This window comes from Olea europaea, chromosome 4, assembly GCF_002742605.1.
Source record: "Olea europaea var. sylvestris chromosome 4, O_europaea_v1, whole genome shotgun sequence".
Lineage (NCBI taxonomy): Eukaryota > Viridiplantae > Streptophyta > Magnoliopsida > Lamiales > Oleaceae > Olea > Olea europaea.
Window position 1 is genome coordinate 20,174,688 of NC_036240.1, and position 24,456 is coordinate 20,199,143.

Genomic DNA, 24,456 nt, shown 5'->3' on the forward strand with positions numbered 1-24,456 from the left:
GAGTTGAGTTGGTGAGTTTATGTCCCAACCCAACCAAATATCGATCAAGTTAGCTTGAGTTGGTGGGTTCGGGACAACCTGTCAACAAATATTAAAGTCACCAAAATACTAAATTTAAAATAATATTAATATAGTTTTCTAACATCAATAAATTTCAAATATAAAATTGTATAGTTCACCTCAAACAAAACACTTTGAAAATACTAGAGGTTGTTTAACATTTAGGAAAATTGCAAGTTAGTGACTAGATATGGAATTTAACAAAAAGGAAAATTAACTAGCTCATGTAACTGGGGACAACCTTCATATAACTGGAGACAATTAGACAAAAATAAATATACTTTTCACATAGAAACACACTTCACTTTTTGGAAAACTTAGTCTACTTTAATGGAAGGCATTAAACTCGGTCAAATTTATTACATTTGATTGAAAGAAATTATTCAAGATATTAATGGTGATAATATATTCTCAATTACAATATGACTACATCTTTCTAAATAAATAACTCAATACTTCATTAAATTCACATTTTATAGAGGATATTGATATCTTTATTTAAAAAGATTTGAGATACCAAATAAATCAATGAATAATAATTTCGAAAATTTCGAATAAGTATGACCATGTTGTATTTATCATTTCAAAAGTAGTAAGTTATAAGGTAAAAATATAAAAAATTCTTAATATGCTAACTTTTTAAAATGGATGATGAATCTAATAGTAATGTCTTTTTGATAATAATTTCGAAATCATTTATCATTTCAAAAGTAGTAAGTTATAAGGTAAAAATATAAACAATTCGTAATATGCTAATTTCTTAAAATGGATGATGAATCTAATAGTAATGTCTTCTTGATGAATGAATGTAAAAGATTGTTAGAAAGTCAGAATTTGTTAGCGTTCGAAGAAATTTGTTTATGTTCATTTTCAAAATCTTTTTTCCTTTTTATTAACAATATTCATATCCAATATAATATATATATGTCCAATGTTTATAGTTCACAATTTAAATCATCACATTATTGTATTAATGACATTCAAATCAAATACCGATGAGCATTAAATGCTCCTAAAAAGGTATCACTAAAGATAATTTGAACCTCATATTTTGAGTATCCTTAGTAAAAGTGACAAATTTTGGTTTATTTTCAAATTTAGCCCCTGCTTGTTTTCCATTAGTTTCTCATTAAAATGAAAAATATGATCTTTATTTTTCACATCAAACTACCATATTTGAATTTCTATCTTTTGTGTGGGTCCATAATATCTATATTTTTCATTCTCATTTTTATATAAATGGAAAACAAATGGAGCCTTAATGAGAAAAATCCCTTTTTATACAGTTGCTAATAAATATATACATTTTAGCCCTTGTTCGATCCCTATTCTTTGAAAATGAATTCTTCTACAATTTTTTACATCATTTCAATAATACATTCTTCAATGAAATAATATTATAGAAAAATTTAATTTTTTTATTTTTTAATCACACATTTTCTTTTAATACAATATTCAAAAATTCATTTTCCCCTCAAAATGGTTCAAACAAGGGCTGAAAATGGCTCAGGGTTTAATATTTTAACCAGTTTTGGCTACGGCAAAGCCGAAAGACGTGGCGTTTTGCATTAGTTCTCCTCTGCCCCTTCGACCGACCGCATAATAAACCTCTTTCCCGCCATTTCTCTCACCTCCCCTCGCAACCCACTCAGTTGATGTTTTCACTCCGCTCCTACAGCCGCCGTGTGACACGCATCAGTTTCTCCCGTAATTTTACCGGAGTATTTTCAATCTCGTTCACGTTAAACCTCCCAAAGTCCTTCTCTTCGAAACCCATATTCCTCTTTACTCAGTCAAACCCTAGCTCCAAAATAATGTCTTCCTCTCGGCCCTCAGCTTTTGATGTCCTCATGTCCAATGCTTCCAAGAAAAAACAGATGTCATCCAAAACCCAACAGCAATCCTCCCCCAGAAAACGCAAAAACCCAGTTGAAAGTTCTCAAAATCCCAATATAAACCCAAAGAATAATTCTCAAAATCCCATTTCCGACCCAGCTGAAAATGATGCAAAACAAGACGAATTAAGCACCAAAGACTCACATTCTGACCAAATTGAAACTGCCCATGTTGAGAGTTTGTTGAAGAATGGTGGAAAAACCACTCTTGATTCAACTGCAGATGAAAATTCTTCTATTTCCCAAAGTGGAAAAAAGGATAAAATAACAGGTCCAAAGAAAAGTTTTGATTCGGATAAAGGCTTAAAGGTGGCAAAGAAAGCCAAGGTGTTGATTAGTCCAGATGAGAGTGTAGCAGAGTTGCGGAAGAAGGCAGCTAGTTTTGATGTGAAGAGGGCCGCGTATTGGGGGCAGGGAGAGAGGATTCCATTTATGTTTGTGGTGAAAGCTTTTGACGCAATATCGAAGGAGTCAGGCAGGATTGCAATCACGGAGATCGTGTGTAATATGTTAAGGACTGTAATTGAGACGACACCAGATGACTTGGTGGCAGTTGTATACCTCCTGGCGAACAGGATTGCATCTGCACATGAAGGTCTGGAGCTTGGGATTGGGGATGCTTCAATTATCAAGGGGCTTGCAGAGGCTTGTGGGACTAAGGAAGCACACATTAAGAAGCAATACAAGGTGTTGACTTGAATTATTCTAATTAACATTGACGTTTCAACTGTTTATATGTTGCTAATGGATTTTTTTTTCACTCAGTTCTGTTTATATATCTTGCCCTTGTTTGAGCCCCATTTTGATGGGAAAAATAAATTTTTGAATAGTGTATTGATGTGAAATGTGTGGTTAAAAAATAAGGAAAAATTTTGGATTTGCGTGTAATATTATTTTATTAAAGAATGTGTGGTTAAAATTATGTCAAATACCGTTGAAGAATTCATTTTCTCCAAAGAATGGGGATCAAACAAGGGCCTTGATTTTTATTTGTCACAGCTGTAATTGACTACTTGATCAGTTAATAAATTATCATTTCCGTGTATTGAGATTATATATGTTCTTTGTTAAGTACTTTATAAAAAGTTGCTTGGGTTGTTTTGACCTGAGATTTTTCCATCTTAATTAACTGTCCATTCTGGAAATTTATGGTTGAGAAATCGAACGAAGTTGGGCTGATTAATAATAATCTGCTATGTTTGTGCTCTCCTATTGTTAGTTGGGATTCATTTGCATAATGTCTGAGACAATAAAGCCATACTAATCTTTGAAGGCTTATTGGAATTGGTGAGGATGAGATTAGTCGTTACTCTACTAATCTTTTTTTATTATTGTTAGTTGTTAGATCATTTTCACTAGTTACTACAGTGGCTAAGTCATCTATTCTGCAGCTACCTAAAAGAGGGTCATGTAATGTTGTTGAAAATATTTGTGCACTAATTTTATGCTAGCCTACCATGTTCTTTAGCATTTAGCATTCTTTCGGGATAAGTAGTGTATGTAGTACAAATTTTGACTATAGGTTTGAGGGCTACAAGCATTCTTTTGCAACAGAAATTGCTTTTTAGAATAACAAATATTCACTCAATGGTTTCACAGTGATTTATGCTTCTACTGATTTTTGTATGCTGTTAGCTTATTTCATTTGAAAGCATATAACTTTTATGAAAGAGAATAGTAATTTAACTATTCCTATTGTGCTTTCTATTTACGCTTCTGTTCCATAAAAATAGCAGCAGCATCAAGTTTTATTTATGGTTTGATAATATGTTACAGTCATGTGGCTCTTTCTATCTGCATTTCTTGTTACCCTTCGCTCACAATCATTTCTCAAATAATGCATTTCAATGTCTACTAATATCAGGAGCTTGGAGATTTAGGTCTTGTTGCAAAAGCAAGCCGTTCATCACAGCCTTTGATGCGCAAACCAGAAGCATTAACTGTTACCAAAGTGTTTGAAACATTCCGACTTATTGCTAAGGTAGTCTATGGTCATCCTTCTTCATTATTAATCTTTTGGTTTGTTTTGAAGTAGATCTTGTGATGTCACCTTATGTCTTTGGTATTTGATTTGAGTGCCACATTTTATTTGCTCATTATTGTAATCCTGGCAGAAAGGTTCTAGACTTGATTGAATTCCATCATTTTGAAGACCGAGCACTTATCCCATACATGCAAATGAATGGTTTTTGAGTTGCTCTATTTGTTATAATTCCCTTTTCTTGTGTTATAACTTTTGAAGCACATACACTAGTAAATAGTAGCTTATGAAGTACGTACGCTAAGTTGTTAATCACTGTTCTTAATCAGTGTTGTTGATATTCATTTTTTGTTTTGCACCGTAAAGGATAGAAAGTAGAAGTACATTAATAACTTGCCAGAAATTTTGGAGCTTGAAATAAAGCAAATGACTGCTATGAAGCAAACACGTTTCTCCGGCTGTGTTAAATTTGTCGGACTCATCTATTGTTGAGGACACTTGGTTTGTGATTGATGAACTTTTAGCATTAAGAATGGAAAATCTAGCTGCACCGTGATCTTATTTCATGTTAATTGAATTCAAATAAAAAATGAAGTAAATATTTGTCTTGCTAGAATCACAAGCGTAGTTAGAAACCTATAGCTAGATGGCATCCCATTAAATTTCAGACCTTTCATAACCTTATTTTATTTGTTGGCTGCTTTAAGGCCTTCAAGCTATACTTCAAGCTGACCATGATATAGCATAAAGATTTGTGGCTATATTATTGACCTATTCTAAATCAAAAGATTTCCATGTGCAAGGAACTGAAGTATCAGAGACTAAAATAATGAAATGTAGTACTAGTGTTGGAAATTTGTGATGTCAGCCTGAAAATTCACTAGAAGGCCAAAGTTTTACCTGCATTGGCGTGAGAAGAAATCCTGCACTGCACCATTTCTGAGAATTAGCGGAAGAGAAGAAAACAAATGAGAAAAAATAACTGGTAGAGAGGAGAGAATTTTACCAGATAATTGATTCACGAATTCATTCATAAGCTATTTATCCATTACGATTAGACTCTCAAATTTGCCTGACAAAGTAAGTAAATTAGAAGCATGATATTTGAAAGTTAAATCAGTTATTTAAGTGAATTATACAGTTCTCTGAATTTGAGAAAAATAGAGAGAAATATTGAAGTTAAGTTACTCAGAAGTTAAGTTACTCACTAAACTCTTCTCCGGTCTCTTTCACCTCATCCTTTCTCCCCTGCTTATAGAAGCGCTAATCCAGAGTTACGTTGTGCTTCTTTCTCTCCCCTATTTCTTGTGAAACAATGGAAGTACTGTCCAGTAGCAAGGTGTTGCAGTCTAGAGCCTGCAGCTGCTAAAAACTGAAGAATTGTAGCTCAAAGTATGAGAATTTAATACTTGAATTACCAGTCTTGAGGGAAATACTATTGCAAAAATTATCCCTCATTGTGAGAGCACCTGCTTGCAAAGAGGGCCAAATATTTTCTTGGTCCCAAGCAATAAAAAAGGAGAGATTTTATGGGAATGGAAGAAGAAAATAAACATACCAAGAGGTAAGGTGGCCGAATTTCCTTTCCCCCTTGTGTTTTGTTTTGCCATAGCCTCGTTTTTATTGTCCAACATGTTTATTTATCTGTTATCAACAAATGGTTTAGTTCCTATTGCAAATAGGAATATACGAAGGATGCCCTTCTTAATCCAATTAAGATTATTTTATTTCCATTTTGGATACCCATATTTTAGTTAGTTGTGCTGAAGACCCCAAAAAATTCATCAATATGCAATTGCTAGTAATTATCTGCCAGTGGCTTGTCCAAGGACATGGAAGAATTAGAAAAGGAAACGAACGTAATAACTCAAATGTTTTCAGATAATAGAATATAATATTGGGTGGTATATGAAGTTTAAATTGTAGCAAGTTAAAGTTCTTTCAATTGCCCCCCTTGTGATTCCCCTGACTTTAACAACTCAGAAGTTGTCCTCTTAGAGTGAGAAGGACTTTAGATGCTTTTCCATCCCAAGTAGCGCTATACTTCAGATGGCAAACTTAAGAATTAAAAGAATGTGATAATGAATATTATAATTGATGTTTGTCCCCTGATGTAGAGCTGTTTGTCACTTGTTCATTATCAAGTCCGAAGGATTTATTCCCTGCCCCCCTTAAAGTCTTAGGCAGCAAGAGATAATCTCTTTTTAGTTCTTCCAGTAATTTTGTGTTTTATTATGTATGAATTTTCATAGGAGTCTGGGAAGGATAGCCAGGAAAAGAAAAAGAATCACATAAAGGCTTTACTTGTTGCAGCCACTGATTGTGAACCTCAATATTTGATACGCCTACTCCAGGTTGAAACAAACACATTGTTTTCTGTTGTATTTGATTCTTGTAACATTATAAACATTATTTGAATAAGATATGCAGACAAAATTGCGCATTGGTTTGGCAGAACAAACTCTCTTGGTTGCACTGGGGCATGCTGCAGTGTACTCTGAGAAGCATTCTTCTCCTCCTGGAAATGTCAATAATCCTCTAGAAGAGGTAAGGCTTTGTGCAGTGCATGCACGAACTATTTGTTTGAGAATGGCGATGTGAAGGCCATTTCTAGTGGCATTGGAATTTGGTGTACAATATGTTTCTATAATTATTATTTCATTTAGGCCACAATTAGGTGTTAATTCTGCATTAAAAAGTTTCCTACCGTGACCCAGTATTTACTTGTTTGTCCTGATCATTAGTGAACTGAATAATGTGTTCTTATATCAGTACGGAGCAAGAAATAAGTAACTGAAAAGTGCTCTTGTAGGTATTATCTAATAGTAAAATACATCATCACCCTGTAACTGAAAACTTTGTTACTTTTGAAATATGTTAACACTGTATTATTTTCGAAGAATTTATACAATCTTGTAAATATTTTTTGCAATTGAAAATGCTAGAATGCACTTGCCCTAACTGGTTTTTATTATTTTCTTGATGTTTATTCACCCAGAATGTTTCATTCGTAAATCATCACGGCTGAGTCTGACTGCTTTTTGTGTTATAGTGACTACATGTACAAGCTTGATGATAAGTACTAAACTAGCTTATGTTGATTTCATCAAACATTTTTTTGATAATTTTCATAGTATAATTACTGTTATACCTTGTTATATGATGGATATGTGGTCTTTTGATTTAGACCTTCACAAGATAGATGATTAATTGTAAGTTTGTTACTTCTAGATTGAATTTTGTAGAAGTTGATTATGGTGTTACTGTTGTATTTTTTTCTTTTGGTCATATTCAATAATATGTCAATGGTACTTCCAGGACTTCAGCAAAAGGTCTGAAAGTCTTTATTAATTTATAACTAATTTAGACTAATGAATTTCGGTAAAATCTCTTTAATAAATTCTGTGCAAACTCTGAAAGGTAGTTCAGTGGTCAGGCCTTGGGTTTGCTTCCCAATGGTCACCAATTCAAGCCCCCTCAAAGCCATTGAGGCGAGTACCCGGCCCTAACTTTTAGGGCTTCATGAGATTAGTCGAGGTGCACATAAGTTGGTCCGGACATCCACGGTCATCAAAAAATAATATTGATAATAAAATTTCTATGCAACTCTTGAATAATAAATTTTAGCGAGTTGGCTGCAATGAATTCCAATGCTGGATTGACCCTTGCCCATATAGTTTCTTGATATGGGTTGCTTGAAACCTAGAGAGTTTTCATTTGTGATTGGATAGAGAAAGAGAGAAGAGAAATAGAGAGGAGAAGAAAAGAAAAGAGGAGAGAAAAAGAAATAGAAATTTAGATAAAAGAGAAGAACTATGGAAAGACATTTTGTGATTAAATGTCAATAACAATCTGAATAAAATGAAATCTGAGGTTTCATTTCATGTTAAGTCTAGATGAGCTCTTGAAGAATCAAAGCTAATCATAGAAATAAAATTCCAGGTAATCAAACTACCAAAGCCTTGTCTAAGCCCCCGTTTGGCCCCCATTTTTTGGAAATGAAAATGGGTGGAATAAATTATTTTTTATTTTTTTTTTGAGTGGTTGAAAAAGAAAGAAAAGTTTTCGATTTACGTGTAATATTATTTATGAAAGATTGTGTGGTTGAAAATAGGAGAGAGAAAAATGGAATGGAATGGAATGAAATATAATGTGATTCAAATGGGGGCTAAATTTAAGTGTACTTCTAAACTTGTTAGTTCTATAATAAACTTTTAGTTGTTTCCAATTAAATTCTCCATGGGCATGAAGAATTAAACTGTGACAAGTTAACTTAAAAAATAGTTGTCTAGCAATTCCGTGTTGGGATGTTAGAACTTTTCTACTGTGGTCCATATATCATCCATTGGCGGATAATTTTTCTACTGGACCAGAGTTCTTCATTAACCACCATCTTTTGAAGCAACAAGTAAACCTCCGCTCAAAGGTTCTTTTTGAAAGCCCGTCACTTGTAGGCTATGGACCTTAATGATCATGGAGAACCTCACAATGACATCTCATGGGTTGTCACTGTAGGAGCTTGTGGAACTGAGAGAGCTGGTTGACTCAACTGGGGAGGTCTGAAAGTACCAGATAGGGGTATAAATCAGCAATGTCGAAAATACGACTATTACTGCTAGACAATGAGAATGCAGTTAGACTTGAAATCAAGTATATGTGTATTTACTTCGAGTGTTTTTAATGACGGGAAAGTGTCCAAGTGAGTGAGCACTATGTTTCTTCACTTTTATATAACAATGGAGAGCAATATGATCCATGACAAAATCATCTGCTTGAAATTCTTTATGCCTATGACTGTATCTATTTGGTCAGGTCTACCAATTGTTTTGAGTGAACAATTCTTGAAAAATACAACCCGTTTCCTATGCTGCTCATTGCTGACTGGTACTTTTTTGTTGCTACTCATGGTAATATAGTTTGCGAAAGGAAAAAAAGGTATTGTTACTATTGTCGATTGGAAAGAAAAAAATCATTGTCACATTTCATTTTCCATGTTCTTATTACTTTTTAAAATAAAAAGAAAAAATCACAAAGAATTGTTAGTTATCCTTCTCTCTATTGTTCTTATTTGTCAAAATTAAAAGAAAGAAAACGAGTAAAAATAAAAATGACAAAACAAAGTGAGAAGCAATTGAATAGAGAAAAAAAAGGAGAGGAAAAATTGAAGGGGTGGAAATTTTGTAATTCAATATTAATAATAATGTGAATGCATTAATCCCATGTTTGGTGCAGATTTTTTAAAACTCATTTTCCCTCAAATTCGTTTTCAGTCACATATGTTCTCAATAAAATACTTTGCATATGCACCCATAACTTTTTCCTATTTTTTTATTATGCATTCTCCCAAAAAAAAAAAAATGATTTTTCATAAAATCTGTACTTAAAAAAATTTAGGTCAAACATGTTCTAAATTCTAGGTTTTCTTTTACATGATAAGAGTCTAAATGACCTCTATTATATCAAAACTGTATTGTGAATATATTAAATATCTAGGTTCTCTTTTATATGATAAAGAGTTAAGTCTAAATGAACTCAATAAATCAAAACTAATCTAAATAAATATTATTCTAGGTAATAAAACTATTTTAGAATTAGTTTAAATCAAACTCTACGTATAAACTTGTTACATTTGGAATAGACTTGTAGTTGTTTCCCATTGTTATGCTAACCGAATTAGTATATCTCTATGAGAATGTCGACATCAAGCAGATTGAGTATCATAAGTGGAAACTCAAAATAGTAAGTAATATATTGGTAGAGAAATTATGATAAACTTTCATGCAACTATATCTCTGCGTATTTGACCTACAATTGCTTGAACTGAGCTTTAGAATTGTATAACTTAATTAAGAGCATGTATGGCTGCTATTTATAAGGTGATTGTAAGCACCTTATAAATAGGCCAATTGTTCTTCGGTTTCAATAGTACCCTCATTAGCTTATTTTAACTATATTATGAAAATGTTGAGTGGCCATTATACATTAATATAATCTTTTACATGGTCTTTGAAACTTCAGTCTCGTGTTAATTTTATCTATTGTTAATTTCACTTGTGGCCACCTATCTTTCCATTTAGCCCATGGTTGATTTAAATAAAAATTAGTTATTACTAAATTTTGATAAAAGTTAATGGAATGTGTGATTGAACGGTTAAAATTTATTATTGATTTTGATTTTGATTTTGATTTTAATATATTTTTTAGTTGAATCAAACAGGGGCTTAGTATCACTATGGCCGTCGAACCTTAATTTGTTTCACCAAAACCTTCACCAAAACCACCAAACTTTATAGGATAAATAGCACTAAGGTCTCTAACTTTCATTTGGACGATGGGATCTAAACCTTTGATTTATGGCATTTGGAGCTCCAAAGCTTTCAAATGTCTGCACTTAAGGTCCTTTTGTAATGAAAAAATCAGTTGAATTGTTAAAATGTCAAATTTTGAGTAAAATGACTATTGTATTACTAGTTTGATTTAAAACAAAGAAATAAAGAAAAAAAGGAAAAAAGAAAAGAGAAGAAACATAAAATGACTCGAAGAAGAAACTTTGGTTTTTTATGAAACATAAAAGTTTTCTAATGAATCAACTTTGTAGTTTTTTCTGTTTTCTATAATTTAAGGTTTCAATTTGTGTTTGAATCAATATAGGTATTGGTGGTGACGGTAGTGGGAGCCACTTGTTTTGTGGGTGATTGGTGGATTTGATTTGGGGAATGAGGGGACAGGCCTCATGTTTTGTGGGTGATTGGTGGATTTGATTTGGGGAATGAGGGGACGGGCCTCAGTTTTTCTTCATCTTTTTTTCACTTTTAATTATTTAATCTCTAATTCTTTTCTTTTGTATTATTTCAAGTTATTGTTATTCTTTTTATTTTAAATCAAACTAAGTGTACATTGGTCATTTTATACAAAATTTGACCTTGGTCAAATTGATGTTTTTCGTTACAAAAGGATCTCAAATGCTGACATTTGAAAGCGTTGAGAATCCAAGTGCTAGAAGTCGAAAGTTCGAAAGTGCTTAGTCAAAAGGCTCAAAGGTTTGGGGCCCCTCGTGCTATTTACCCGAACTTTATTAGAAACAAGTTAAAGTTCGATGGCCTTGGTGACATTAAATGGAAAGTTTAGTGTTCATGGTGAAACAATTAAAGTTCGCTTGCCATGGATAATAATAATTTTTTTTTTTTTTTAAATATCTATGTAACTTCCCATAAAACAGCATTTAACATATAAGTATATAACGTGTCTTTGTGCCCTTTCGACAATGTTTATTTTGTCAATGTTTCTTTCCTTAAAATACATTATTTAGGCATATAATGAACATTTTTAGAATATGGTTTCTCATTTGATTTTATCTCTTTGGTTATGACTTTTTAATTGACAGGCAGCAAAAATTGTGAAACAAGTATACTCTGTTATTCCTGTGTACGATAAAATAGTTCCTACTCTTCTTGCTGCGGGTGTGTGGAATCTCCCAAAGACATGTAACTTTTCACCAGGTATTCCAGTTGGACCCATGTTGGCTAAACCAACTAAAGGAGTATCAGAAATTGTAGAGAAGTTTCATGACATAGAGTTCACCTGTGAATACAAGTATGATGGAGAACGTGCTCAGGTAATAATACTTTCTAAAAGAAAATATGCTGTAGGTCATCTCGTATAAATGTTCAAAAGGAAAGTAAATTCTTGATCTTTAGCTGACATTACTGTAAATTGTCATGTAGATACACTACATGGAGAATGGTTTAGTGGAGATATACAGTCGAAATGCAGAACGAAATACTGGAAAGTTTCCTGATGTTGTTGCTGCTATTACAAGGTGTATATTTTCTCCTATTGATATCTATAGCTAAGTTTCCTTTCTTGGCTTATAAAACTAGATGCCTGCTTTTGGAATCAATGTGTTTGTTGATGAACTCAATTTTTTATGATACTGAAACGTGAAGGCTACAGAGATTTTTTTTAATAGAGACACCATCAATGTCTAGGCTGGGTTTCTATTCCTCAACCTAGATGTACAAGAGGGAGGGAGACAATATAAGCCTTACCCCGGAGATTACATCACTTGGAAAGGAAAATAAGAGATTTAAGAAAATTTCAAGCCTAAAACAAGTACTACTTCCATTACATGAATAAGACAACTAAAAAATAGAGCGAGAGCAGCCTTCTTGAAAATGGAGTTGGTTCTCCCCGCATGTGGATACCTTGAGCTTCTAGTCTTATCAGACTTTGAGCACTGGGACAGGACTCCTGACCCTGAAACTCCTTGTAGCTGGATAGTAAAATTCCAGCCTTGTCTGTTGTTGATATCTGACTTTTATAATCTTGTTTTTCTTAGACTTTGTACTTTTGAACTACTAACAAATTAGTTGAATATTGAAAATTTAAATTGCTGTGCAAGCATTAACAACTCACTTGGTTTATCCAAAAAACACGTGCATCTTCTCTGCCTCCTGCTTAAAATAACAGGTTCAGAAAGATATCTTTCCCTTCTCTTTCCATGCTACTATTAGATGAGTAGCCGTCGTACTTTTTATCCTATTTGTTGAACACCATAAATAAAACTGTACTGCAACATGGTCTATGCTTGGGGGCTATTAAGATACTATTTTTTTTGAATTAATAGGTCTTTTATGGTTCAGTCGGTGGATTGTGGTTGCTCATGATTTATTACCATTTTATTTTTTCAAAGAGTTATGATCTATTTTGACAGGTTTACGAATGATTAAACTTTATGCCTGACATCATTTGTTTTAGTCAATGGTTAATAACATTCACAGACTGACTGCAGATTGAAGAAACCTTCTGTAACATCATTTGTTCTCGACTGTGAACTTGTTGCGTACGACCGTGAGAAACAGAAAATCCTGCCTTTCCAGGTTAATAGTTTCCTGCTTAACTTGTGATTTTTTATCAACATAGTATTGAAATTATAGATTTTTCTGCTATCTTTGACCACAATGGAGAACCTTGGATGCAATGTTGGAAAATTCTGCGTTTTAACTGCTAGTTATTAAAATACTCATAAAATTGTAATATCACATAGATTTTCACATAGATTAAGAAAATGTAATTAATATAGTTGAAAATATAAATTCTTCTTACATTTTTCCTAATATGCCCTACATTAAATAATGTTTTAAATAAGATTAGTTTATAGTTATTGATAATAAGGTACATTAAATAGGGGCATATTAAACCAAAAAAAAAAAAAATGTATATATATATATATAGAGAGAGAGAGAAGAAGAACACAATCCTTTTTCTTATACATTATATGCAGTACATGGTGTCTTTTATAGTACAAGGAAAGGGAAAATTTCCTACCATATCTAAAGATTACAATATTCACACAATCAATTATTATTCTAACTATGGAAAATAATCCCTAAATCTTCCCCTAAAATTCTCGTGATTTCATCATTCCCCCTCAAGTTAGATCATATATATTTATCATATCTAACCTGAAGATGAAATCATCAAATTTCTGTGTTGATAGTCCTTTCGTAAAGATGTCTGCAGTTTATCCTTGCGTAGGAACATAGGTCATGTAAATAGTTCATTCTTCAACTTTTTTTTTGATAAAGTGTCTGTCCACTTCTACGTGTTTTGTTCGATCATGCTGAATTGGATTAAGAGAAATATTGATAGCTGTTTTGTTGTCACAATAAAGTTTGATTGGTGGCTTTATTGTGACATGTAGTTCTTCAAGGAGCTTTTTTAACCACAGTCCTTCACATACTTCCTGCGCAACCGCTCTGAATTTTGTTTCAGCACTACTTCTTGCCACTACATTTTATTTCTTACTTCTCCAAGTTACACGATTTTCCCATACAAATGTACAGTAACCTGTAGTGGATCTTCTATCGTTTGTTGATCTGGCCGAATCCGCGTCTGTGAAAACTTCTACTTCTTTCCTTTCACTCTTTTTGAAGAATAGCCCCTTTCCTGTGGAGCCCTTGAGGTACTTGAGTATCCTATAGATAGCTTCAAGATGACTTTTCTTTGGAGCGTGCATGTGTTGACTTACCAAACTAACTGTAAATGCTATGCCAGGTCTGGTGTGTGATAAGTAGATCAGCTTTCCAACCAACTTTTGATATGTGTCTATTTCTACAGACTTTCCTTCGTCATCGTTTTTTCTTCTCATGTCTATGGGCGTATCACTTGGTTTGCATCCTAGCATGCCAGTTTTGGTTAGAAGATCAAGAACATATTTTCGTTGTGATACACTAATGCTTTGTCTTGATTTAGCAACTTCTATTCCCAAGAAATATCGCATTGATCCCAGATCCTTTACTTCAAATTCAATAGCAAGACTCCTTTTTAGTCTTTCCATTTCTGCCCTATTATCTCCAGAATAATATCATCAGAGTATACAATTAGAATAGTTATAGTACCATTTTCAAATTGCCGGAGAAACATAGTGTGATTTGACTGTCCTTGACGATATCCTTGACATTTCAATACTTTTGCGAATCTGTTGAACCATGCTCTTGGTGACTGTTTGAGTCCATATAATGACTTCTTTAGCTTGCATACTAGACCTCTTTCTTCCTCCTTACAAAAACCTGGTGGTAAAGTCATAAATACTTCTTCCTCCAATTCCCCATTTAGAAATGCATTTTTAATGTCAAGTTGTTGGAGTGGCCAGTCCAAATTTGCCGCTATTGATAGAAGGACTCGAACTGTATTCAGCTTTGCTACTGGTGCAAACGTCTCTGTGTAGTCAATACCATATGTTTGAGTGTATCCTTTAGCAACTGATTAAGCTTTATACCGATCTATGGTACCATCTATTGTGTATTTCACGCTGAAGAGCCATTTACATCCCACGGGTTTCTTTCCTTGTGGCAACTTCATCACTTCCCAAGTTTCATTTTTCTTTAATGCACTCATTCTTCCAAAACTGCCTCTTTCCACTCCGGAATTTCCAATGCCACCTGAATATTCCTTGGAAAAACTATATTGTTAAGACGAGCAGTGAAAGTACGAAATTCTATAGATAGAGCAGTATATGACATAAATTTTGAGATAGGGTGTCGAGTGCATGACCGTATTTGTTTTTTGAGGGCAATAGGTAGGTCAGTATCAGGTATCTTTGATACTTTCTGAGGAACTACCATCGGTTCTGACTCTCTTGGTGCTTCGATCACGAGGTTCTCCATGTTCTTTGATTTTGGTTTTCGTGAGTAAACTAATATCTCCTTATCTTTTTGTTTTTCTACATCTCCCCCTAAATTCAAGTTTCCTTCTGTTATTGGCATATTAGTATCGGAAGGAGGGGTAGATAGAGCAGGTTCAGGAGGAGAGAGACTAAGGTCAAAGAACCAGTCAAAGAACTGATCTTCATATAAGGTTTCCCTCTGAAGAGAGGTTTTTTCTTCAAAGTATGGCTTATTTTCGAAGAACATGACATCAAGACTTACAAAAGTTCGCTTTGTGGAAGGATCATAGCACTTGTATCCTTTTTGTGTAGGAGAGTAGCCAATCAGGACACATTTAATAGCCCGGGGATCAAGTTTGCCTCTTTGATGGGATTGGACGTGAACGAAGGCTGTACACCCAAACACTCGTGGAGATAGATTGGAGCTAAGACGGGAAGCTGGAAAATATTTTTGGAATTTTTGGAGAGAAGTTTCAAAGTTTAGGGCTCGACTAGACATTCGGTTAATAAGATAAATGGATGTAAGGATAGCATCCTCCCCAAAATATTTTAGGCATGTTCATAGGTAACATTAAAGCACGGGCGACTTCTAGTATATGTCTATTTTTTCGTTCAACAATCCTATTTTGTTGGGGAGTATCAACATATGTACTCTGATGAATAATGCCATGTGTTTGGAGATAGTCGCCTAAGATGTTATTGAAGTATTCGGTGCCATTGTCTGTGTGTAAGATTTGGATTTGGGTTTGAAACTGTGTTTGAATCATAGAGTGGAAGTTGACAAATACATCCCGAACTTCAGATTTATCTTTTAGTAGGTAAATCCAACAAATTCGAGTGTGGTCGTCAATGAATGTCACAAACCATTTAGAGTGAGTACGGTTTGGAATTCGTGAGGGGCCCCAAACGTCGCTATGAATCATAGAAAATGGCTTCGAGGGTTTATATATGGATTTTGGAAATGATGAACGTTTGTGCTTTGTAAGTTCACAGATTTCACATTGAAGATCAACTGTCTTTTTATTCAAAAAAATAGAGGGGCATACACGTTTTAAATATTGGAAGTTGGGGTGTCCCATTCTAAAATGCCGTAACATAATCTCACTATTTCTAAGGACAAACGTAGAATCACATTTTAATTTGACACTGTTTACCCACATCTTCCTCTTCAAAGTAATAGAGTCCTTCGCTTTCCTTAACACTGCCAATCGTCTTCCCCGATGATAGGTCCTGAAAAACACAATGAGATGGAAAAAATTTAGCAGATCAGTTGGAGGCTTTTGTTAACCGACTTATGGATAGTAAATTGCAAGATAAATTCGGCACATGAAGAACAAATTTTAAGGTTATAGACTTAGAGATTCGAATAGTCCCTTTTCCTGCGATAGTGGATAAGGAGCCATCTGCAATTTTAACTTTGAGATTACCAGTACATGGGGAGTAAGATGAGAATAAGTGGGAGTCTGTTATGTGGTTCGAGGCTCCGGAGTCAATGATCCAAGGTGTTTTAGATTGAGTGATAGATTTTAATGCTCTCAAAAAGTTACCTCTGTGAACTAGTGAACCGAAAGGATTATTGGTTTGACTTGATGATTGTAGGCTAGAAAACATTTTGTAGAGTTGCTCCATATGCTCGGCGTTAAATGCATTATTTGATTCCTTCGACTTTCCTGCTTGGTTGTGAATTGATACTTGATTTCCACGGTATTTATTACTTGTTCTGGTTTCCAGTTGGCTGGTTTTCCGTGTAACTCCCAACACGTGTCTTCTTTATGTCCTGGCTTGCGACAATGCTCACACTAAGGTTGTCCTTTCTGTTGCCTGAGTCTGACCCATTTGTTGTTCCTTTTGAATAAAAACCCAGAGTTTCAAGCCCACTTGTTGACCCAAAGCTAGAACCTCCAGGGGTACCTTTTAAAAGACTTGGCCCATTATTTGATAGCCCAGTTCCTTTAGACAACAGAGCCAAAGACTCAGCCCCAAAGATCAATGACCCAGCAGTCCCCAAAGCTTCTCCGATTGTCTCCAGCATGATTCTTCACCCTCTTTCCTTGTGCCTAACCTCTGAAAATACTTCCCTTGTCGACGGTAAGGGTTTCCTGCCGAGAATTTGTCCTCTAACGTCATCTAGGTCGCGATTCAGCCCTGCCAAGAATTCGAAAACTCTTTCGTTTTCCAGCCTTTTCTTGAATCGAGCGCTATCGCTTGTACAATCCCATGCTTCTTCAGTACTTAAGTCGAGTTCTTGCCATAAAGCCAACATCTCCAGGTAGTATTCTGTTACTTCTCGATCACCTTGCTCGGTTTACCAAAGTTCTGTTTTGAGTTCGAAAATCTGCAATGAATTCTCAAAGTCCGAATATGTCTCTTTGATAGCATCCCATACGTCCTTCGTCGTGGGCAGGAACAAGTACATCTTCCCGATGGTGGGTTTCATGGAATTTATCAGCCAAGCAGTCACCAATGAATTTTCTGACTTCCATTTTTGAAGAAGAATCGTGTTGGTTGAGGCCGGCTTCGATATCTCCCCAGTGAGGTAGCCTAATTTCCCTTTTCCATCGATGATTAATTTGATAGATTGTGCCCATTCTCGAAAATTCCTCCCATTCAAATTTTCAACTGTTAATTGGAACGATGAGTTTTCTCCCAAACTCACGGCAGAGGCAATTTCTGATTCACCATTGAAAGAGTCAAGAGGTTGTAGAACTGCTATTGGCGGTGGCCTCTGTCATCGTTTTGGTGGGTTAGAAAACGAGGCAAAGCTCTGATAACATGAAGAAGAAAACAATCCTTTTTCTTATACATTATATGCAGTTCATGGTCTCTTTTATAGTACAAGGAAAGGAAAATAAAAGGAAAGGGAAATTTTCCTACCATATCTAAAGATTACAATATTCACATAATCAATTATTATTCTAACTATGGAAAATAATCCCTAAATCTTCCCCTAAAATTCTCGTGATTTCATCATTCCCCCTCAAGTTAGATCATATATATTTATCATATCTAACCTGAAGATGAAATCATCAAATTTCTGTGTTGATAGTCCTTTCGTAAAGATGTCTGCAGTTTATCCTTGCGTAGGAACATAGGTCATGTAAATAGTTCATTTATATATATATATATATATATATATATATTACTTTCAATAAGGAAAGCAACGTATAATTTGGGATAGACAAAAGTTGAAAATCAAATCAATCTTTATGGGACAAAGGTAGTATAAGATTTTATATTATCGGTTTCCACGAGTAAAAAATTTCTAATTCTTTTTTGGTCTTTATAATTTTCATCGCTGAGAAATGTCTTAGTTGACTCACTTTTCCAAAATATTTCATCTCATGTGTAGTGCAGTCCTCTTTTCTATATTCTGGCCATCCAGTATTATTACACTGTGATGACATAATATTATAAGTTATTATATTTAAGAAATATAGTAGTTGGTTTTAATGTCTCTGCTTTTAGGCTGTACAAGTTATTAAATGAGTGAGCACAACTCTTAAAAGTTAGAATGTGTGAAAAATAGATTTGGATCTCTGACTGTCCTCATTTCTAGCTTTGCATTTTGTCTTTTCTTTGACTTCCAAATGGCCCTCCTCCCAGTTGTTTATTTGCTGTTTGTGCCTCATTGTTATTTATCCTTTTCTAGTAGCTACTGATGAGGACATCTGTTTTGGACTGCTTTCTAGTTTTGCTTTGGGCTGGTATTATGTTTTGGACTTGGGCTTGCAAGCCTTTTTTCTTTTTCCTTTTTTAATATTTAGTATTGGGCTTGCATTATATAGGTAGGCTGGCGATGTCTTTAATATTTTGTGTTTTGATTAACATGCAATCCTTTCTGTAAATAGCATACAGATATGATGGAATTGAATTGAATTGAATGTTGCAGGAGTGTTCTTCCTTTTCCACTGCCCTTTCTTCTCTTCTCTCCTCCTCCTTTCCTTTTCTGGTTTCTACTTCTCCGTATGTGACTGGTTCTGTGTTTGTGTTTATGTAACGCTACATCAAAGTAGTATCGGAGCTAAACTTGGCTTTCATTATCAATCTGCATCCCATAACCTTGCATCTGCCAGATATTGCATTTGTACACAGAGTTTCTATCTACTCAACCAAGCTGCTACAACTTGACAACATGAACCACCACCGGGCAGCCCACCAAAACAGTAATCAATAGATAACTGTCTACCAAAAGCTACCTAAAACTATCACCACACCCCTTTACAAATAAAGTTGTCTTCCCAGGCTTCATTGTCTTCGTGACAGTAATGTCTGCTGACCCTGTAAAGACTCAGGCCATGGCCTGAGTCTAAAATTATACATGACGTTAGGAGTTTTCATGATTTAGCTACCTTTTATTGTCGTTTCATTAAAGGGTTTAGCACGATCGTGTTTCCTATTACGGAGTGCATGAAAAGATGAGAGTTTTATTGGACGCACGAAGCGCTCACAGCATTTAAGTTGGTTAAGAGGAGAATGACAGAAGCTTGAGTCACGTGGTTTCCTTACTTTTCCAAAGTTTTTAAGGTAGAATGTGATGCTTCCGGGGTAGGAATAGGTGGAGTTTTGAGCCAAAAATGCCACCGTATTGCTTATTTTAGTGAGAAACTAAATGATGTCAAACTATGGTACTCGACTTATGACAATGAATTGTATGCAGTCGTACAAGTGTTGCGCTAGTGGCATCATTACTTGTTACCCCAGGAATTTGTCCTTTATTCAGACCATGAGGCCCTTCATTACCTTAATTCCCAACAGAAGTTGAATGCTAGACATGGTCGTTGGATCGAGTACTTGCAGGCCTATTCTTTTGTTTTGAAACATAAAAAGGGCAGTGAAAACCAAGCGACGGATGCTTTAAGCCGCCGCATTTCCCTTTTATCCATTATGAGTATCAAGGTCATAGGTTTTAAACGACTCAAAGAAGATTATAAGTCATGTCCTTATTTTAAGGACATTTTCCTTGCCCTGCAAAGTGGCTTTCGTTTAGAGGATAGTTATCTTTTTAGGTCCAATAAATTGTGTATCCCTCGGACTTCAGTACGAGACTTTATAGTTTGGAAAAGTCATGCCGGAGGCTTGGTTGGGCATTTTGGATGTGATAAAACAATCGAGGAGGTTGAATGTCAATTTTATTGGCTTCGTTTGAAGACAGATGTGGCTAAGATAGTTAACACGTGTAACACCTGTCAGTTAGCCAAACAAAAGAGACAAAACACTGGCCTTTACACACCTCTTCCCACCCCTAGTCGTCCTTGGCAAGACGTCAATATAGATTTTGTATTAGGACTTCTACGTACTCCAAAAAAATGACTATATTTTTGTTATAATGGATCGTTTCTCGAAAATGGCCCACTTTATCCCTTGCAGCAAGACTTCAGATGCGTATAAGGTTGCCAAAATGTACCTTAATGAGATTGTTAAGTTGTATGGCCTTCCGAAGACCATTGTGTCAGATAAAGATTTTCGGTTTACTAGCCACTTTTGGAGAACCTTATAGCACATGGTGGGTACTAAGTTGAAATTCTGCACTGCATACCGTCCTTAGACTGATGGTCAAACTGAAGTTATTAATCGCAGTCTTAATAATCTATTAAGGTGTCTAGTTCAGGAAAATCTTAGGAACTGGGATTTAATCCTCCCTATAGCCCAAGTTGTATATAACAATTCCGTAAATCTGTCTTTAGGTATGAGTCATTTTGAAGTTATTCATGGTTATAAACCCAGAATGCCTTTAGACCTTATCCCTATGTCTCCCATGCTAATGTGTCTGTGTCAGCTGAGCCATTTGTACAACATTTTCATGACTTGCACATTGAGATCAATAAACTAGAGGCCAGTAATGCATCATATAAATTTCGAGCTTATTTGCATAAACGAGATGTTGAATTTAATATTGGGGATTATGTGTTTGTTCGAATTAGATCGGAACGGTGTCCATCTGGATCCGCTTCCAAGTTGCAAGCCCATAGTACTGGTCCTTTTAACATTTTAAAGCGTATTGGTCGAAATGCGTATGTCAGTGATCTTCCACCACTTTTTGGCTACCACTCTACTTTCAATGTGAAGGATTTAGTTGCTTATAAATGTCATTTTAAGCTCTCGGATGATCATTTTTTACTTCCGTCTGTGGACCCTCAACCTGAATCTGTTACTACCCCTACTTCAACACGTCTTTCACAATATCCAGAGATAAAATTGATGATATTTTAGATGAACAGATTTTGTTTACCAATGATGGAGAGATTCAACGCTTCCTTGTTCTTTGGGTAGGACGACATGATTCTGATTGTACATGGATCCCTAGAGAGATACACCAGCAGCTTGATCCTGATTTATTGAAGTTTTATAGGATTCAGTAGGACCTTCCTTTGCCCAGACTACCTGTCACACGTCTATAGACGTTGAAAGAAGTTTGTCCAACCATTCAGCTTATGGTTGGAAGACTGATTACAGCCTTTTGTGGGTTATTTACTCGACAGAGTTGAGTTTTCTTCACCTTGGGAAAGTTGATGAGGATATTGTTTTGGACTGCTTTCTAGTTTTGCTATTATGTTTTGGTATTGGGCTTGCAAGCCTTTTTTTTTTTTTTTTTTTTTAATATATATATTTGGTATTGTGCTTGCATTATATAGGTAGGCTGGCCCATGCCTTTAATATTTTGTGTTTTGATATATATGCAATCCTTTCTTTAAATAGTAGATAGAAATGATGGAATTGAATTGAATTGAGTGTTGCAGGAGTGTTCTACCTTTTCCACCGCCCTTTCTTCTCTTCTCTCCTCCTTTCTTTCTTCTTCATCTTTCCTTTTCTGGTTTCTACTACTCCCTATGTGACTGGTTCTGTGTTTGCTTCTTTTTTTCTTATATTTGGTATTGGGCTTGCATTATATAGGTAGGCTGGCCCATGCCTTTAATATTTTGTGTTTTGATATATATGCCATCTTTCTGTAAATAGCAGAAAGATATGATGGCATTGAATTGAATTGAGTGTTGCAGGAGTGTTCTTCCTTTTCCACCGCCCTTTCTTCTCTTCTCTCCTCCTCCTTTCCTTCTTTTGCCTCTTTCCTTTTCTGGTTTCTAGTTCTCCCTATATGACTGGTTTTGTGTGTGTTTGTGTTTATGTAATGCTACATCAGCTACCCTTTCTAATCATGTACATCTTGTTTGTTTTGTTTTTGTTTATTCCAGATTGGTTATTGTTTATGCTGTGTAGAACATCATTTGTTCTGTCAATTTTGATGACATGGTAAGTATCTTATGAAGTGACACACTTTCCTAACATGTCAATGGCAGGTACTCAGTACGCGTGCCCGTAAAAATGTTGTCATGAGCGAAATCAAAGTTAATGTTTGCGTATTTGCTTTTGATATCTTGTATCTCAATGGACAACAACTTCTACAAGAGCAACTTGACGTTCGTAGAGAGGTACAATGTCCTGTAGCTTAGCTATTTGAAAATTTCTAAAATATTTTCTTCCTTCTTAGTTGACGGTGAAAAGGCCATGTTCATGTGTTGATTATATGGTTCACAAATCATTGGCTTTATGCCTATATATTTATTTTAAATGATTAAGATCTTTTATGTTCTTTGGCCATTCTATTTGGTTTGTCTTGTTTAGTCCTCAATATTCCTCGGGTTCCAACTATTCAACTAAGAATCTTCAGCATCATTTCCACGACTTTCAGAATCCTGGGATTTACTTCATAAATGCTGAACGTGTTTCACTTACTATACGCTTGGTCCTTGAATCTCTGTTCTTTAATTTGGTTTATTGTGTGATATCTGAATTGTTATCCTGGGTGATTCTAGAGGAAAATTACTTATGTTACTCTCATATATCTTCCCATGATCTTTTATCTAGCTTTCTCATAGTAACATTTGTATGTTGATATCCGTAAATGATCTTTTGCTTTTATATTATAAACCTTAACTTTACTCTTGGTTCGCAATCTATCACGAAGTAGTGAAATCAGTTCCGTACTAGTTTAGTAAGCGTCTATGTTGTGTTTGCTTTTGGCTTTCAAGTTTGGACTCTGATTATTGATCATTATCTATTTTATTCTCTTTGCATATGATATTCACCTCTTGAGCATGTGGTTTTTGCAGCATCTTTACAAGTCTTTTGATGAAGAATGCAGTTTCCTCCAGTTTGCAACTGCTATAACATCAAATGATCTCGAGGAAATACAAAAGTTTCTTGAAGATTCAGTTGATTCTAGGTGATTTTTACTATTTTCACAAATTCCCGATGTTTTAAATATAATGCTAATTACTGCTTTGCTCGTGACCTGGAAAGCAAACTTTTACATATCTCCACTTCTCATCCTGTTGCTAATATTGCTGCAACTGATCATTATTATTATTTTTGTTCTCCTGGCAGTGATGTTTGGTGTGCATACGTAATGAATTAAAGTTCTTGTCCTGGGACCTACGTTTTCTTCAATACAGTGGATACAATTTTAATCTAAGCTGATATCATGCTTGTTTTGTTGACAGAACTGGAGATATCTATGTTGTGTTTTTTCTTTCTTTTTCGTTTTAATTTTCGCTTGGGGCAGAAGATTTCTATTATAGGAGTGCAAAGCACACATTTAGGAAATACAGTAAAACTTCGACAAATGAATGTTCAATATATTAATAACATCACTTAAATAATAAAATTCCCCATCCCTGACTCGAGCCAATGCTAAATTAAGCCTCCGTTTAGCCCCTATTCACTTTATTTTTTTTCATCTCTCTTATTTTGCACCACACAATCTTCCATAAAATAATATTATACGTAAATTGAAAACTATTCATTCTTTTTCAACCACACATTCTTAAAAAAAAAAAAAAAAAAAAAAAAAAAAAAAAAAAAAAAAAATAAAAAAAAAAAAAAAAAAAAAAAAAAAAAAAAAAAAAAAAAAAAAAAAAAAAAAAAAAAAAAAAATTTGAAAAAAATGGGGGCCAAATGGGGCTTCTATTTTTTGTTAAATATATAAGATAGTAATGTTATTTAAAATCTTTTGGGAAGCTAATGAAAATATAAAAGAATAATTGGTTAAATACATAAAATAATATAATATATGTTAAGGAACATTTTACGCAAAAACTTCTGCTTTTTTTACCAATGCATTTTTTTTAATTTTAAAACATCTAAACTTTCTTCCTTCTTCAATGTATTCAAGCTGAAGTCTGCTCGTCCCTAGTTTATTTATTTATATATATATATATATTTTTTTTTGCAATGCATATATGAATTTGGTATATTTTTTCCATTTCATTGAAAATAAGGGTCTGTTTGGCTTGCGTTTCAGTTTCGATTTCATTTTCAGTTTTCGATTTTGAGGGTGTTATTCCAAATTCGGTCTGCTT

General features: G+C 34.5%; 1 protein-coding gene across 1 annotated transcript in view; it reads left to right on the forward strand.

Annotated features, from left to right (window-relative positions):
* Positions 1-1,604: 1,604 nt before the first annotated feature.
* Positions 1,605-24,456, forward strand: part of LOC111393964 (DNA ligase 1-like) — a 31,504-nt gene continuing 8,652 nt past the window's right edge. The window contains exons 1-9 of the mRNA XM_023019757.1: positions 1,605-2,642; positions 3,820-3,936; positions 6,189-6,290; positions 6,367-6,483; positions 11,321-11,551; positions 11,661-11,755; positions 12,728-12,815; positions 22,396-22,527; positions 23,209-23,321. Coding sequence (XP_022875525.1) covers positions 1,716-2,642; positions 3,820-3,936; positions 6,189-6,290; positions 6,367-6,483; positions 11,321-11,551; positions 11,661-11,755; positions 12,728-12,815; positions 22,396-22,527; positions 23,209-23,321 — 1,922 coding nt within the window. The 5' untranslated portion in view covers positions 1,605-1,715. The remainder of the gene's footprint in view (positions 2,643-3,819; positions 3,937-6,188; positions 6,291-6,366; positions 6,484-11,320; positions 11,552-11,660; positions 11,756-12,727; positions 12,816-22,395; positions 22,528-23,208; positions 23,322-24,456) is intronic.